Source organism: Apteryx mantelli, chromosome 2 (genome assembly GCF_036417845.1).
Source record: "Apteryx mantelli isolate bAptMan1 chromosome 2, bAptMan1.hap1, whole genome shotgun sequence".
In the NCBI taxonomy this organism is placed as follows: domain Eukaryota; kingdom Metazoa; phylum Chordata; class Aves; order Apterygiformes; family Apterygidae; genus Apteryx; species Apteryx mantelli.
The window spans coordinates 42423569-42438227 of NC_089979.1; the positions used below are offsets into that span (position 1 = coordinate 42423569).

At 41.4% G+C, this 14659-nt stretch overlaps 1 protein-coding gene across 1 annotated transcript in view; it reads left to right on the forward strand.

Annotated features, from left to right (window-relative positions):
• The window catches only part of KCNB2 (potassium voltage-gated channel subfamily B member 2), a 205059-nt gene that overhangs the window by 8593 nt on the left and 181807 nt on the right, over positions 1 to 14659 (forward strand). The window contains exons 2-3 of the mRNA XM_067290549.1: positions 9348 to 9464; positions 9814 to 10498. Coding sequence (XP_067146650.1) covers positions 9920 to 10498 — 579 coding nt within the window. The 5' untranslated portion in view covers positions 9348 to 9464; positions 9814 to 9919. The remainder of the gene's footprint in view (positions 1 to 9347; positions 9465 to 9813; positions 10499 to 14659) is intronic.

Consider the following 14659-nt stretch of genomic DNA (forward strand, 5'->3'; position numbering starts at 1 on the left):
ACCTCAGTTAAGTATGTAACAGGGTGCTCCAACTCTCAACTTCAGAGTTACAGTGAGGTACTACTCAAAAAGGCCACTTGAGGCCCAAATTCCATAAAAATCTTGCAGTGAAATTAAACTGAATGCTGTCAAGAGAGTTCAGCCTTTTTGTTTAAAACTGTCCAAATCACCTGTAGTGGAGCCTAGGGACCATCTACAAAGCTTTACTGGAGGAAAATTTCAGTGAGTAATTGCAAGTGCTATTGGGGTATTTAGAAAACTCAGATAAGTCAAAATTTCCAAGCTTTTGTAATTGCAAAGTTTTACAAACTTTTTATCAATTATACTTTCCCTCTTTTCGTTGTCTTCTGGCTCCTTAACTATTTCTGTATGGCTTCTCTTATCCAAGGTTGCTAAGAAGTGTATAAAGCTTCTGAGTGTGCTGCCTTGTTGAAGTTCAGCACATCCATCTAAGAGACACTTCTGTGCTCAAGAGGGTGAGAACATGGTACTAGCAAACAGACTGATATAGCTGATATGAAAGATTTGTTTATAAAAGGACCTACTTTCTCAGGTGTTCCATGCAGACTTCAGGCAGTGATTGTTTGGATATCAGAAATAAATAATCTGTGAGATCAGTTATGAAGTGGAAATAATCATCATCTTAGGCTACCCATAATAATGTCCCAGAGCTGGTTTTGCAGAATTATTCTCAGAGTGAAGTCTTTCAGTCCACAGGTCATCCTATCAGTAGCCGTAAGCAGAGTTCTCAAGGCCACAGCTACAATTTTGTTGTAGCTCATGGAAGGAAGTCGCCTTGTGCCCCAGCTTCCTGCTTGCTTCCCATCCACCAGCAACGCTCTTGCCTGGGTTGTGGTCTAGCATGAGCCAGCCTATTTGCACAGGGAAACCCTGTCACAGGGGAGATGGGCTCGGACTCCAGTTTTGCTCCTTCAGGTCACACAGCTTCAAGTGGTTTGAGCCACTTGGTTGTGAGGGCTTAAGCCTAAGTGCAGACACTGCTATCAAAGGTAATTTAGACAATCAAGCCTTAACTGCTTTTTCTCTCCTGTGCCTGCTTGTGCATATTCCTGCATTTGGATGTGTATCTGTATCTGGGAAATATACATGATGCTTAAGATATTGTCTGTTCACATGTTTCCTGACGCTTTTCAGCCTTTAGCTGTTTACAACTTTGCCAAAATTTTAGCTGTATGAGATGTGACTTTTATAAGGATGGGAAATGGAAATAACAAATACCTCATTCTGGTGGGGTTTTTCTCTTCAGAGTTTTAGCTAAGTTAGCTCAGCCATTTTTTTAAAGATTGAAATTAAGGGAAACACTATTAATAAGGATCCCACAGCTGTTTCATTAAGAAATTGCAGCTCTTCATACTTGGAAGCAAAGAAGGGAAATCTGGTAGTTGTGATGTGGTCACAGAGCTATTACAGCAAAGCAGAAGTTGGAAAAAGCAGAATCCTCAAGATAATACAATCAAATATGCCTGCTTATAAGGCTCTAAAATTTGTTTGCACATGCTCATTAGAAATGTGTTAGTCATAACTAAGTTGCTCTTTCTTGTCTTCACTGATTTGTTCTATCCCAGATTACTGGCTCTGAGCAAATGTAATGGGGGTCAGACACTGAGATGGCTGTCTTGGTGAGGCACAGGCTTTTTAAGGCTTTTTAGAAAGTTAAAGCTAGTTGTTCCAGAAAGTGTTAATAATCCATATTATATACAAACTGCAGATCTGATTTGTATTAGACCTTAATAAGTAATTGTTCATAGCAGAACTACTCAAAGCAATGGTTATCTCCCCAGAATTTTCTGGATTTCAGTGTTCCTTTTTGCTTGGAGTCTGAACAAAATTTTAATCTCAGATTTTCCAGACCAGAAAAATAAATACAGTGAATAGGATCGATCAAAATGTTTTGTTTAATAATTTCAAAATGTCTCATTTTGATCCCAATCTTTCTTATCCTTTTAAAAATTGTAATTGTTATCAATATATTTAGACCCCCAAATCCAGATTTAATTTAAAAAACGTTGTAGGACTTTCAGCAAATTCTGAAAACTTTTTCCATTTTGTTTTCAAAACCAGGAAATGAATTAATCTGATCTTTCCTTGCAAACAGCTTGACAAATTTTGACTAATGGTGATTTTCTGACAAAAATTGGTAAGGATGGTTAAGATCAAAGAAGTCCATCTCTCAGAAGTTATAGCAAGGGAAATTTGCTCCCTTTCCCGGCAGCTTTATGATATAGCGTGTCGTTATCTACCACTTACTTTTTTCCTCAGAAGTTTCCTGATGCCTTAAGTGCTTGTGGAGGACGTGTTCCCAAGAGGATGCGTGCTTGAGAAGTGTAGCACCCTCCCCTTCTGCAGTGCGGGTCGTACGGCAGAGACTGAGAGAGAAGTTTATGGTTAAAGCATGCACAAGTTGCCTGGGGACCTGGATTCCAGCTGTACCTCTGTTACAGGGCTACTGCCCATTACTTGACAACTCAATTTTACCAAACTTCTTGGAAGTATTAACAAATTATTGTTCTCCTTATTCTGGGCACCAGGCTGTGAGCTGTATAGGGCTAGTTTTTTGGAGATATTGAATTCCTCTGACTGGAAGTGAGTGGGTTTGGAGCGATGCTCCACACCTGCGGGTCCACCTCCGCAGGTCCCTGGAAGGTGCCTGGCGCCGCTCGCTGCCGCTCAGGCCAGCTGGTACCGTGACCTCTGCCCGTGCTGTTAAAACCTCACAGCAGATGGCTGCATACAAACTGCTTATTGGGAACAGACCTTGAAGCATGCTCACGCTCCAGCTGTGCCTGCAAATTATTTGGTAGAGTCCTAATTGGGCCATGCAGGGCAATGCTCTAACGATTTTGCAGCAGAGGCAATTGAGTGCCACTGCCTGAGTGTGTTCCCTGGCAGTCTTTAGTCTGCTCGCAGGGATGTACCCATCAAATGTGACAAAAACACTAAGGACTGAAAAAAAAATCCAAAATCTCAATTTGAGTAGTCAAAATTATTGGATGCTTCTGGCATCTGTGATCTTCATTTCTCCATTATAAAATAATGGTAATAATATCCTCATACTGATGTTGAGAAGATAAATTCTCAGATACCCTGGAAGCACTTGGATAGGATAGTGAGAGCACCCTGAGGAAAATTCATCTCTTTGAATGTCGTTTTTGGTTTGCAGTGGGACATACTAAACATCAGAGGCTAAATACTGAAGGAGAAAGACAAAAAGAAATGGTAAAAAAATTACCCATTCACACCATTAAAAACTGCATGCATGTGGTGGAGGGGAGAAACCTAGCCTTCGTTCTGGCTTTTCTTAACTTTTGGACTAGTAGTCTTTACAGCTTTAATATTTATTTAATGCAAAGAATTGACTTTGGTTTTGGGAGGACTTTATTCAATATTACAGGTATTTTCCTGCAAAGGCATTTTATCATTACAAGGAAACAAAACTGTTCTGTTGAGAGTTGCTCTATATCTGTATTATATGTGGTTGGAATTTGTGTCTTTCTCTACTGATTGCTAAACAGTGCTGGAGAGCAATGGACTGGCATTGCCTTTCTGATGCAGGCCCTGATGAGGAATAACTGCATTTCTCACTTTCCCAAGTGTGAAAGTAGTACAGTGGAATCACACACAGCCAAAAGGTTGAGGCAATAAACTAAAAGGAAAAATATTTTAAACCTTTTCAGCACAAAAATTGCAGTATCTGAAGAATTTGGTTGCAGCAGCTGAAGGCCAGAACAGTCATTTAAGGAATTGAAAAGGTAACCTTGACTGCATAATTTTGTTATAATGAAAGATCTGTGGTGATTTTGTGTGAAATTTATAATGTGGATTATAAAGTTAAAAATGTTATGTAGTTAAAGTAGAGGCTATTGATTACCTTTGTGTTGTAGGCACAGTTAGAGATGGGAAAAAGCTGCACAGTAGGGTATTTAAAAAAAATAAGCAGAAAACAGAGGGTGTAAAGAAAGGGTCTCATGAAGCAGACTAAAAAGATTTTTTTAAACAGTACTTAGCTCATTGCTTATGTGTATTTCGGTGAAAGAAGTACTGTTAAAAAGGCAAATACAGCCCTCACTTCTCAGAATTTTTCCTTTGGGAAGATGCTTTTTATTTTTGATCTTTTCAAAGTGCCACATATTGTGAATGCTGGTACAAACAGTAGTATAGGTGGACTTTGTGCGTAGCATCTTGGACCCAGTCCTCCATACACTAAACTTAATGGTGTTTCACTGCTGACTTCAGCATGACCACAATTAACCAGGTTTTTTAAAGCTTTTTAGAAAAGCCACATTTCCTGAAGTAGGAGGATGCAACCAATAATTATACTGTCAAATCAAAAAATGTTTTATCAGCTTTAGGCCAGTATTGGTGACAGTATAATTTTGCATTGTTTAACGATTCTGTGTGGTAATTACACTGCATAAAAGCTAAAACAATGTGTAGTCTTGCATATATTTAGTTTTTGTAATCAGAAAAGCAAATGAGGGTGTGGTTAACCTAAGATTAATCAGATCAGCTGCTTGGTTTCTACTGTGTTTTACTCAACATTGCTAATACTAGGGAGCACATTAACAAGAAAAGAGAAGGAATCCCTGGAATTCAATAGTGAATAAACCAGTGAACCTGTGTAGATATTGCTTGAAGACATGATTGATTTCATGGAGAATGACAGAACCTCGCCACGAATTTCTTAAATCATGTGTTTTATTATGTAAGACGACTGTAAAAGAGAATCACTGTTGTGTATTCAAGTCTGAAAGGATTTTTTTCATAAAAGGTTGTAAATATTTCTTCTGAGGATAAATATCCACTTGTAACTGATTAGTATTTATGTGATTATCCCTATTTCAGAAGATTGATAAATGCATCCCAGAGGTTTAGGAGATGCTTAAGTAAACAGACCTTGCACCGAAGCCCCAAAGCACTGAGTCCTCCCTTCCACTGAGATGCACAAGGGCAGTTGCTACATTTTTCTTCTGAATGAACTCGCATGCAAGGATTGTGGGGTTAATTCATGCCAGCCAGCTTCATTGTGATGAGAGATTTATTTTTGCAAGTGAAGTTATCAGATTATCTTTTTCATGAGTGAAGGTAAATGTTACAGGCTTAAACTCTTATGTTAATAGGCACAGAACTGCTCTGAGTTGCACTGGGAGATGAGGAGTGAGATTCGCAGTGCAGGACTGGAGGCCAAATGAGAAGAGGCACAATTTTGGTCCCTGTATTTTTGAAATAGGTTGAGCTTGGCAGTGAAACTGCTAACAAGGTGGTGTTTTGGGTTGTTGCCAATATGGGGGTTAACAAGACAGTGACTTCTACACTTGATAAAAAAATCTGTAAATGTATATATAAATTAAATATTACTTTGATGGGTAATTTTATAGGGTCATTTCCTTTTCCCTGATGTTTTGGAAGTTTGTCAATACCTGTATCTTAGGGGAATGAGCTTTATTATTACTTCATCTGCGGTGGACGAAACCTTTTGAAGTTCAGGTATAATGAGGTCTAGTATTTTTAATTTTATACTAGGCAACCCTGTCATAAGCATGTCAGACTCTGTCTTGAAATAAATCTTTGTTTTACAGAATGACAGAATCACAGAATCGCTGAGGTTGGAAGGGACCTCTGGAGATCATCTAGTCCAACCCCCCTGCTCAAGCACGGTCACCTAGAGCACATTGCACAGGATTGCATCCAGAATATCTCCAGAGAAGGAGACTCCACAACCTCTCTGGGCAACCTGTTCCAGTGCTCTGTCACCCTCACAGTGAAAAAGTTTTTCCTCATGTTCAGATGGAAGTGTCTGTGTTTCAGTTTGTGCCCGTTGCCTCACGTCCTGTCGCTCGGCACCACTGAAAAGAGTCTGGTCCCATCCTCTCGACACCCTCCCTTCAGATACTTGTACACGTTGATAAGATCCCCCCTCAGCCTTCTCTTCTCCAGGCTAAACAGGCCCAGCTCTCTCAGCCTTTCCTCATAAGAGAGATGCTCCAGTCCCCTAATCATCTTTGTAGCCCTTCGCTGGACTTGCTCCAGTAGTGCCACATCCCTCTTGTACTGGGGAGCCCAGAACTGGACACAGTACTCCAGATGTGGCCTCCCCAGGGCTGAGTAGAGGGGCAGGATCACCTCCCTCGACCTGCTGGCAACACTTTTTCTGATGCAGCCCAGGATACCATTGGCCTTCTTGGCCACAAGGGCACATTGCTGCCTCATGCTTAACTTGGTGTCCACCAGCACTCCCAGGTCCTTCTCCACAGAGCTGCTTTCCAGCAGGTCAGCCCCCAACCTGTACTGGTGCATGGGGTTATTCCTCCCCAGGTGCAGGACCCTGCACTTGCCTTTGTTGAACTTCATGAGGTTCCTCTCCGCCCACCTCTCCATCCTGTCCAGGTCTCTCTGAATGGCAGCACAGCCCTCTGGTGTATCAGCCACTCCTCCCAGTTTTGTATCATCAGCAAACTTGCTGAGGGTGCACTCTGTCCCTTCATCCAGGCGAGTGATGAAGAAGCTGAACAAGACTGGACCCAGTACTGACCCCTGGGGGACACCGCTAGCTACAGGCCACCAACTAGACTCTGTGCCACTGATCACAACTCTCTGAGCTCTGCCATTCAGCCAGTTCTCAATCCACCTCACTGTCCACTCATCTAACCCACACTTCCTGAGCTTGTCTATGAGGATGTTAGGGGAGACAGTGTCAAAAGCCTTGCTGAAGTCAAGGTAGACAACATCCACTGCTCTCCCCTCATCTACCCAGCCAGTCATTCCATCAGAGAAGGCTATCAGATCGGTTAAGCATGATTTCCCCTTGGTGAAGCCATGCTGACTACTCCTGAGCACCTTCTTGTCCTCCACATGCTTGGAGATGGCCTCCAGGATGAGCTGCTCCATCACCTTTCCAGGGATGGAGGTGAGGCTGACTGGCCTGTAGTTCCCTGGGTCCTCCTTCTTGCCCTTTTTGAAGACTGGAGTGACACTGGCTTTCTTCCAGTCCTCAGGCACCTCTCCTGTTCTCCATGACCTTTCAAAGATGATGGAGAGTGGCTTAGCAATGACATCCGCCAGCTCCCTCGGCACTCGTGGGTGCATCCCATCAGGGCCCATGGATTTGTGGGTGTCAAGTTTGCTTAAATGATCTCTAACCCACTCCTCCTCCACCAAGGGAAAGTCTTCCTTCCTCCAGACTTTCTCTCTTGCCTCCAGGGTCTGGGGTTCCTGAGGGCTGGCCTGAGCAGTAAAGACTGAAGCAAAGAAGGCATTCAGGAACTCTGCCTTCTCTGCATCCTTCATCACCAGGGCACCCACCCCATTCAGCAAAGGCCCCACATTTTCCCTAGTCTTCCTCTTGCTACTGATGAATTTGAAGAAGCCCTTCTTGCTGTCCTTGACATCTCTCGCCAGATTTAATTCCAAACAGGCCTTAGCCTTCCTCGTCGCATCCCTGCATACTCTGACAACATTCCTATATTCCTCCCAAGTGGCCTGTCTCCCTTTCCACTTTCTGTAGACTTCCTTCTTCTGGTTGAGTTTTGCCAGGAGCTCCTTGCTCATCCATGCAGGTCTCCTGCCTCCTTTGCTTGACTTCCTACTCATAGGGATGCACCACTCTTGAGCCTGGAGGAGGTGATGTTTGAATATTAACCAACTCTCTTGAACGCCCCTTCCTTCTAGGGCCCTAACCCGTGGGATTCCTCCAAGTAGGTCCCTGAAGAGGCCAAAGTTTGCTCTCCTGAAGTCCAGGGTTGCGATCCTACTTGGTGCCCTGCTGCCTCCTCGCAGGATCCTGAACTCCACGATCTCATGGTCACTGCAGCCAAGGCTGCCCCTGACCTTCACATCTTCCACCAGTCCTTCTTTGTTTGTTAGTACGAGGTCCAGCAGCGCACCTCTCCTCGTTGGCTCCTCCACCACCTGTGTCAAGAAGTTGTCACCAGTGCTCTGCAGGAACCTCCAGCACTGTTTGTGCCTAGCTATGTTGTCTTTCCAGCAGATATCGGGGTGGTTGAAGTCCCCCATGAGAACCAGGGCCTGGAATCGTGAGGCTACTTCCAGCTGTCTGTAGAAAGCCTCATCGACTTCCTCTTCCTCATCAGGTGGCCTGTAGTAAACACCCACAACAGTGTCACCCATGCTAGCCTGCCCTTTAATCCTTACCCATAAGCTCTCGACTCACTCTTCGTCCGCCCCTAGGCACAGCTCAATACATTCCAGTTGCTCTCTCACATAAAGAGCAACTCCGCCACCTCGCTTTCCTGGCCTGTCTTTCCTAAAAAGCACGTAGCCATCCATGACAGCACTCCAGTCATGCGAGCTATCCCACCATGTCTCTTTTTCCTGCATACTTTTAGTAGAGGACTATTCTGGATCCTCACTGCTCTGGTAAGGATCTAGTCTTAGCGACCTTCTAATTCCCATCTGATATTTCCACCTTTCTTTCATGGTGGATTTATAGCCATTTGTTCTTGTGCCATCATGGTCTAATACAAATAGTTCTTCATCCCTGGCGTTTACCCTGATGTTTTTGTGGGTAACAATCCCGTCTTGTCACAACCTTCATGCTTACTCTGTGGACGGGATCATATTCTTGATCTTGTTCACAGCAAATGCTATTAAAAAAATTTGATTGAAGGTATTTCACTTCAAAAGAAAGTGTAGACTGTTGAATGTTTATTTACTGAGAATGGAATGAGGAGAAGGTCTGTACTCGAATGGTGGAAATTACTAAGGAGAACTTTACTATATCATAAGAGAAGCCTGTCTAAGCTTTCTTAATATTCCCCCCTTTGGATCCTTTTACTATTGCTAGGATATTATTTAAACACTGTGTCAAATAATTGACCATAGTAGGGATAGTGGGTGGGTTTCCTTCCTGTCTGATACTGGTATTCCAAATTTGATGATGAACAGCTGCACTTTAAGAGTTTATTGAAGCACGAGACACAGTGAGTGAGGATGATCTTGTGGATTATTAAAACTGAGATTGCTGGTTGCTGTCACGCAATCAAGTTCCTGCAGCAACTTAAGAGGTAAACAAATGGGACAGCAAAGAGCTTTTCTGAGGAGCCGGGGAATGGTATGCACAACCCTTGCTTATGTGACACATATGACTGTTCAGTTGGCTGCAGAAGGATTAGAATTCTTTTGACCTATTTGTAAAGAAATTAGCAGTGTCTGGTATTGGAAATTTGACTTGTCATGAAGACAAGTTGAATTGTTTGGTCAGCAATGTTTGTCTGTGAAATAATATAGTAAAACGAGATTTGGAATGGGAGGTGGAGGCAAGTAGCTTGGTTTCTTGGGAGATTTTGATATGCTGTAATTGTTTCATTCAGGTTCAGAGCAACTCTCCCAGATTTGAAGTTTTCAATAAATGGAAAGTAGCCCTGGTTGCACTTTGTCCTTGTGGATATCCCTACAATCTTCCATTAGTCTACCTCACAAATGAATTGGTAAGTAATAAGATTTAGCTGACACGGCTGTATTAGAAACTGATAAAAAAAGAACAAAAAATAACCAAAAAACAAGCCTTCTGTACAAACTGTCACATTCTATTTTCATGAATTCAGAAGTTCCAGTGATTTTGTTTCTTTGCTTAAACATATTGCTCCTAGTCGTACTAGTTGTTCCAATGGTTCCTTACACTACCACAAAAGAGTGTCACTTTAGAGTGAGCAAATTACCATCATTAGGTTTTCATCTGCATATGAAAGAGTGGATGTGGGGAGAGAGAATCTTACAAGAAAATAGTTTGGGGAATATGTTGTTTGTTGCAAGATTCTAATTTTTTGTCTTTTCCAGCTTCAGGAATGGGTCTGTCTATCTGAAGAGGACTCTTCCCAAGTATTTGTAGTTTCCGAGCTCATTCTCGTAAAGACTCTGGCTTTACAACTGCATCCTTTTCACAATGGCTGAGAAGGCTCCACCAGGGATGAACAAAAAGTCTTCAAGGTCCACCCTTTCTCTGCCTCCAGAACCAGTGGAGATCATTAGGAGCAAAGCCTGCTCACGGAGAGTTAAAATAAATGTAGGTGGACTTAACCACGAAGTGCTCTGGAGGACTTTGGACAGACTTCCAAGGACACGATTAGGAAAGCTCAGAGACTGCAATACTCATGAATCTCTGCTGGAAGTATGTGATGACTATAATCTAAATGAAAACGAATATTTTTTTGATCGACATCCAGGGGCTTTCACTTCCATTTTGAATTTCTACAGGACAGGGAAACTACATATGATGGAAGAAATGTGTGCTCTTTCTTTTGGCCAAGAGCTTGATTACTGGGGGATTGATGAGATATATCTAGAATCTTGCTGCCAGGCAAGATACCATCAAAAGAAAGAGCAGATGAATGAGGAGCTGAGGAGAGAGGCAGAGACCATGCGAGAGAGAGAAGGGGAAGAGTTTGATAATACCTGCTGCCCAGAGAAAAGGAAGAAACTCTGGGACTTGCTGGAGAAACCCAACTCATCTGTGGCAGCAAAGGTAGGGTGAACAGTATGTTTAACACAAAAACATTAGAAAGTGGTGTACATGATGCATATATTTGTCATACATGATTCAATCGCTTTCCCTGAAATAATTAGAAAACAGAAGAGTCTAAAATCTACCTGTCATGAAGTGAATATACCCAGTGGAATATCTAAAACTCGCTGAAATCAGCAGGAGGAAACCTGGTGATTTCAGTTGATTTTAGGCAAGCACTACCTTTCAGATTTGTTGTATATAAACAGAAACATATATATCTATGTGATTGTTAATGGACTTCATATTTAACTCTTTGACAAAAATATGGCTACAGAACACTACTTACTTCCTTGTTAGAAAGGCATTTGGTTATGAGAAATATTCTATTAAGTCCATGCATGTTTTGGAGTATCGCTATTGATCCTTGTTCTATTACAGGCATTGTATAGGTGTGATATCACTGTCTCATAAGATTTGCTGAATTAGTTATCAGATATTGTCAACAGCTGCTTCCTGTCATGGTTTTACCCTGGTCAAGGATTGCAATATGCTATCTTTTACAATATGCTTTTGCAATCATGAATTAGTGCTCTGTGTTAAAGTATTATATTTAGTATGAAGAAAATTGTTGAAGTTTTTCCCCAGTAAAAGTGCTCAGTATTCTGATGATCATGTTAAGCTTAACTGTGGCTTTATTTTCTTCTGTCGTTAATTTTTTTATTGGTTGCCACCCTTTTAAGGAGTAAGGTAGGTATTAATATATAATGGTGAAATTCATAAGTGTTCTGGACAAAAAAGAAATCCTGGTAAGAATTTTTCTTGCAATAACAATTTCTTATTATTGAGATGCTACAAAATATACAGCATTTTTTATTTTTGTTTTTCACTGTGGACTGCAAAACTGATTATGCAAGGACTGACTTTTGCCAGAATTTTATTTGTGGTGCCAGAATATAAGGTTCAGAACTGGAGTAAAAGCTGACAGGAAAAATAAAGGAGGGTATTCAGAATATTTTAGAAAACTATCTGAATACATTTTCTGTTTCTGAGATCCATATTCTGGGCCATATGTTCCTCTCCAGGAGAAGGAGCAGAGGGGAAGCAGATGGGCATTAAGTTGTGCCAAAAAGGGTTCAGGGAGGCTGTGTTAGACGCTATGATCCCCTGGTACAAGTTAGCATCCATCAGCCCCCCCTCCAAGCACTTTTGTGACACAGCTGCCACGCAGCCTGCAGAAGTCAGGGACCAGCTTCTCAGTCCTGCACATCCTCAGTACAACACTGTTTAAAACATTGGTGATGTGATCTGTAACGGACCTCACCTCCTCCCGGACACGGAAGTACAACTGTGGTACAAAACAGCAGCTCAGCAGTGAATCTGGCTTCCCTGCTCGCGGTGGGAGTGAGGGGCAGTGATTGAGCCCCTCGTGGAGCCACGTGGGTGAGACACGCCACGTGTGAACTAGGAGACTACCTGACAATACGCAGTTCCTCATCACATCCTATGCCATACTTGCTAAACGGATTTGAGGGGAGCGGCCATATGATTTGAGGGGAGTGAAAACTTGAATGTTTGCTTGTAGGATCTTTTCTTATTTTCTTTTTAGAAGTGAAGTCTGTTGCCCATAGGGCTTAAGATACATGTTTAATTAATGATTTTTAAATACTATTTTAAATTGGGAATCAAGACAACAACATGAAACAGATGTATAGGGCAAAACTAAAATACTAATTCTTAAGTTCTTTGACTGTGGCTCTGATCAGCATTTGATCATTCTTGTGCTTGGTAGATAAATGTGTAAATACAGAACAGCTAAACTTATATGAGTTCTTTCCATTGACCTAACTCTTTTCATGCATTGCATGGAAATCCCATCATGGATTTACTTGAAAATAGTTAGGCCAACTCTGAGCTTTTAAGAAAATGCCTGTTTGGCCACTCAGGCCAGATTTCTTCTCAGGTGTTGAAAATGAAGGTGGCTGTTTCTTTCACTTCATAAGATTTCTAAGTATTTATTTTGTACCTTTTTATTTCCCTTTTGCCTCCTCTCCTGGTTTGATGAAATGTTACAGGTCTATGCTTTCTTGCTACAGGAAATTCCATATTGCAATGGATAGATAGATTTTTATTATTTAAATTGCCTTCTGTCTAAATTATTGCCAGTTCATGTGATTTCTGTGATCCTAGCGGTAGGAAGTGACTATATTGTATGAACTCAGTTTCTATTTCTAATGATCCTCTAAATATACTTAGGGGCCAAAATTATGCCCATGGCATCTCAAAGAAGACAATAACATGGTTGTATAGCATAAAGGATGCATAACATAAAGGAGAGCAAAAATTGTTGCAGCACATTTAGACTTTTGGAATATAAGCAAACAAGCAGAGTTTCATATAAAGCCAAGTATACTGGGAATCAGTCTGATGTACTTTCAAACACTTTGGTGTCATCACAGAACGTGTTAGGTTTTGTGGCAAGTTTCTTATCTAAAGTGTTTGGATAATTCCATTTTCAGATTTCTGTCCTTTTGTTTCATTATGCAGCAAATGGGTAGTTTGTCCTGAAACAAGAGGCAGAACCTTCTTCTTTCCTCTGTAGAAATAGAAATGCTCCACTGCGTCACCGAGGTGGCATGCGGAGTCCCCAGGGATGAGGGGGCTAGTGCTGCCACTCCTGTGGCATTACCTGCCAGCTGATGTGCGCAGCTGTGGTGTCCGCTTGGCAAGGAGCAGCTTGTCTATCTTCTAGTTCAAGGGTGAAATGATTCCTAGGAGGGAAATAATGAAGGGATTTTTAGAATGGAAAGCTGAGAACAAAATAGGGAAATATGATCGTGAAGCCTGGAACTCTAACGTTGCGCTATCTTTCCAACTTCTAAAGAAATAGATGAAAACAGAGCAATGTACCCAACTACTCTGCAGATGCCTGTTCAGACACTTAGATACAACCTAGCACGTAAGCTGTTGGCAGGGACAGATTGCTTTTTAATCCCTTTCACGGAAAAGATTAGGAATGTGAGATAAATGTTTAGGTTTGGTTTTGGGGGATATGAATGTGTTTTGCTACTTACTGATCCTGTAAGATCCCTTCTAGGTCTGATCCAAAGTTTACTGAATTAAAGTGGGAGTCCCACTTTGGATTAAGTACCTCAAGACAGATCCTGCTCTTTTTGATGTCAGTGAAGGCCTGCCACTGACTTCATTTACAACAAGGTGGGACACTTGCAGAGCACATTGAACAGCAGGTATTTCACAGTATCTGTGACAATAAATAGGAAAGAACAAGACGTTAGTATGACATGGAATAAAAACTATGGTTAGCAAGTAAGAAGGCAATATGATATACCAAGTACTGCTGCACAATGCAGTGTAGCTGGGGTGCATTTCAGTATTTTTTTTTTTAATTTTAGCAAATGCAGATGTGCACTTCATCTTAGTCACCAGTTAATATCTTCTAGGTATGACAATTCTTGGTTAGTCTTCACTCCAGCAAATCTCTCTGTGAATTCAGTAGAGGTTTTAACTGAGAAATGCAGGATTTGCATCCATTTTCCCATGTTCTTATTAATAAACTTTTAAAATCTGATGAAGACAAAAAGTGTCCACAAGTTGGGTAAGTTCAGACATGCAAAGTGATATGAGATGGGAAACAGTGCTGTGAATCAGAAAGAGGAATTTTGTGTGTTGCACATCCTAGAGCAATTCCTTTACCAAACTGAAGAGTTTGGTAAAGTCCCTCTTACATTCTTTAATTCCAGAATGACATTAGAGTTTATAGACTAGGTATTTAATTGTACCTTTCATGTAACCAGTATTTTGTGAAAACTCCATTTGAAAGAAGTTATTATTTTACCAATGCACAGTGAAGCAAAACCAAAACAAAAACACATTTTGAAACTTTATGACAGAGAGGTCTGGAACAGAATAGACTTCCTCCAGAGTAGGGTCAGGATACATACAATTTTTTTTCCAGAAATGTCTTCTCTTTGATATTTTCTTTCTGAATCTTTTTTAGATTTTGTTTGGGAGGTAAAAAGGCATGACTTGGCCTTTTAATGACAATTTCTGGACGTCAGACAGCTTTCCTAGAGCAATAGCAGCGCTGACCAAGCTATCAGTAGTCTGAAAGTCCTCAACAAATACCGGTATGAGCAGTGAGTTCAATGTAAATAAGTTGAC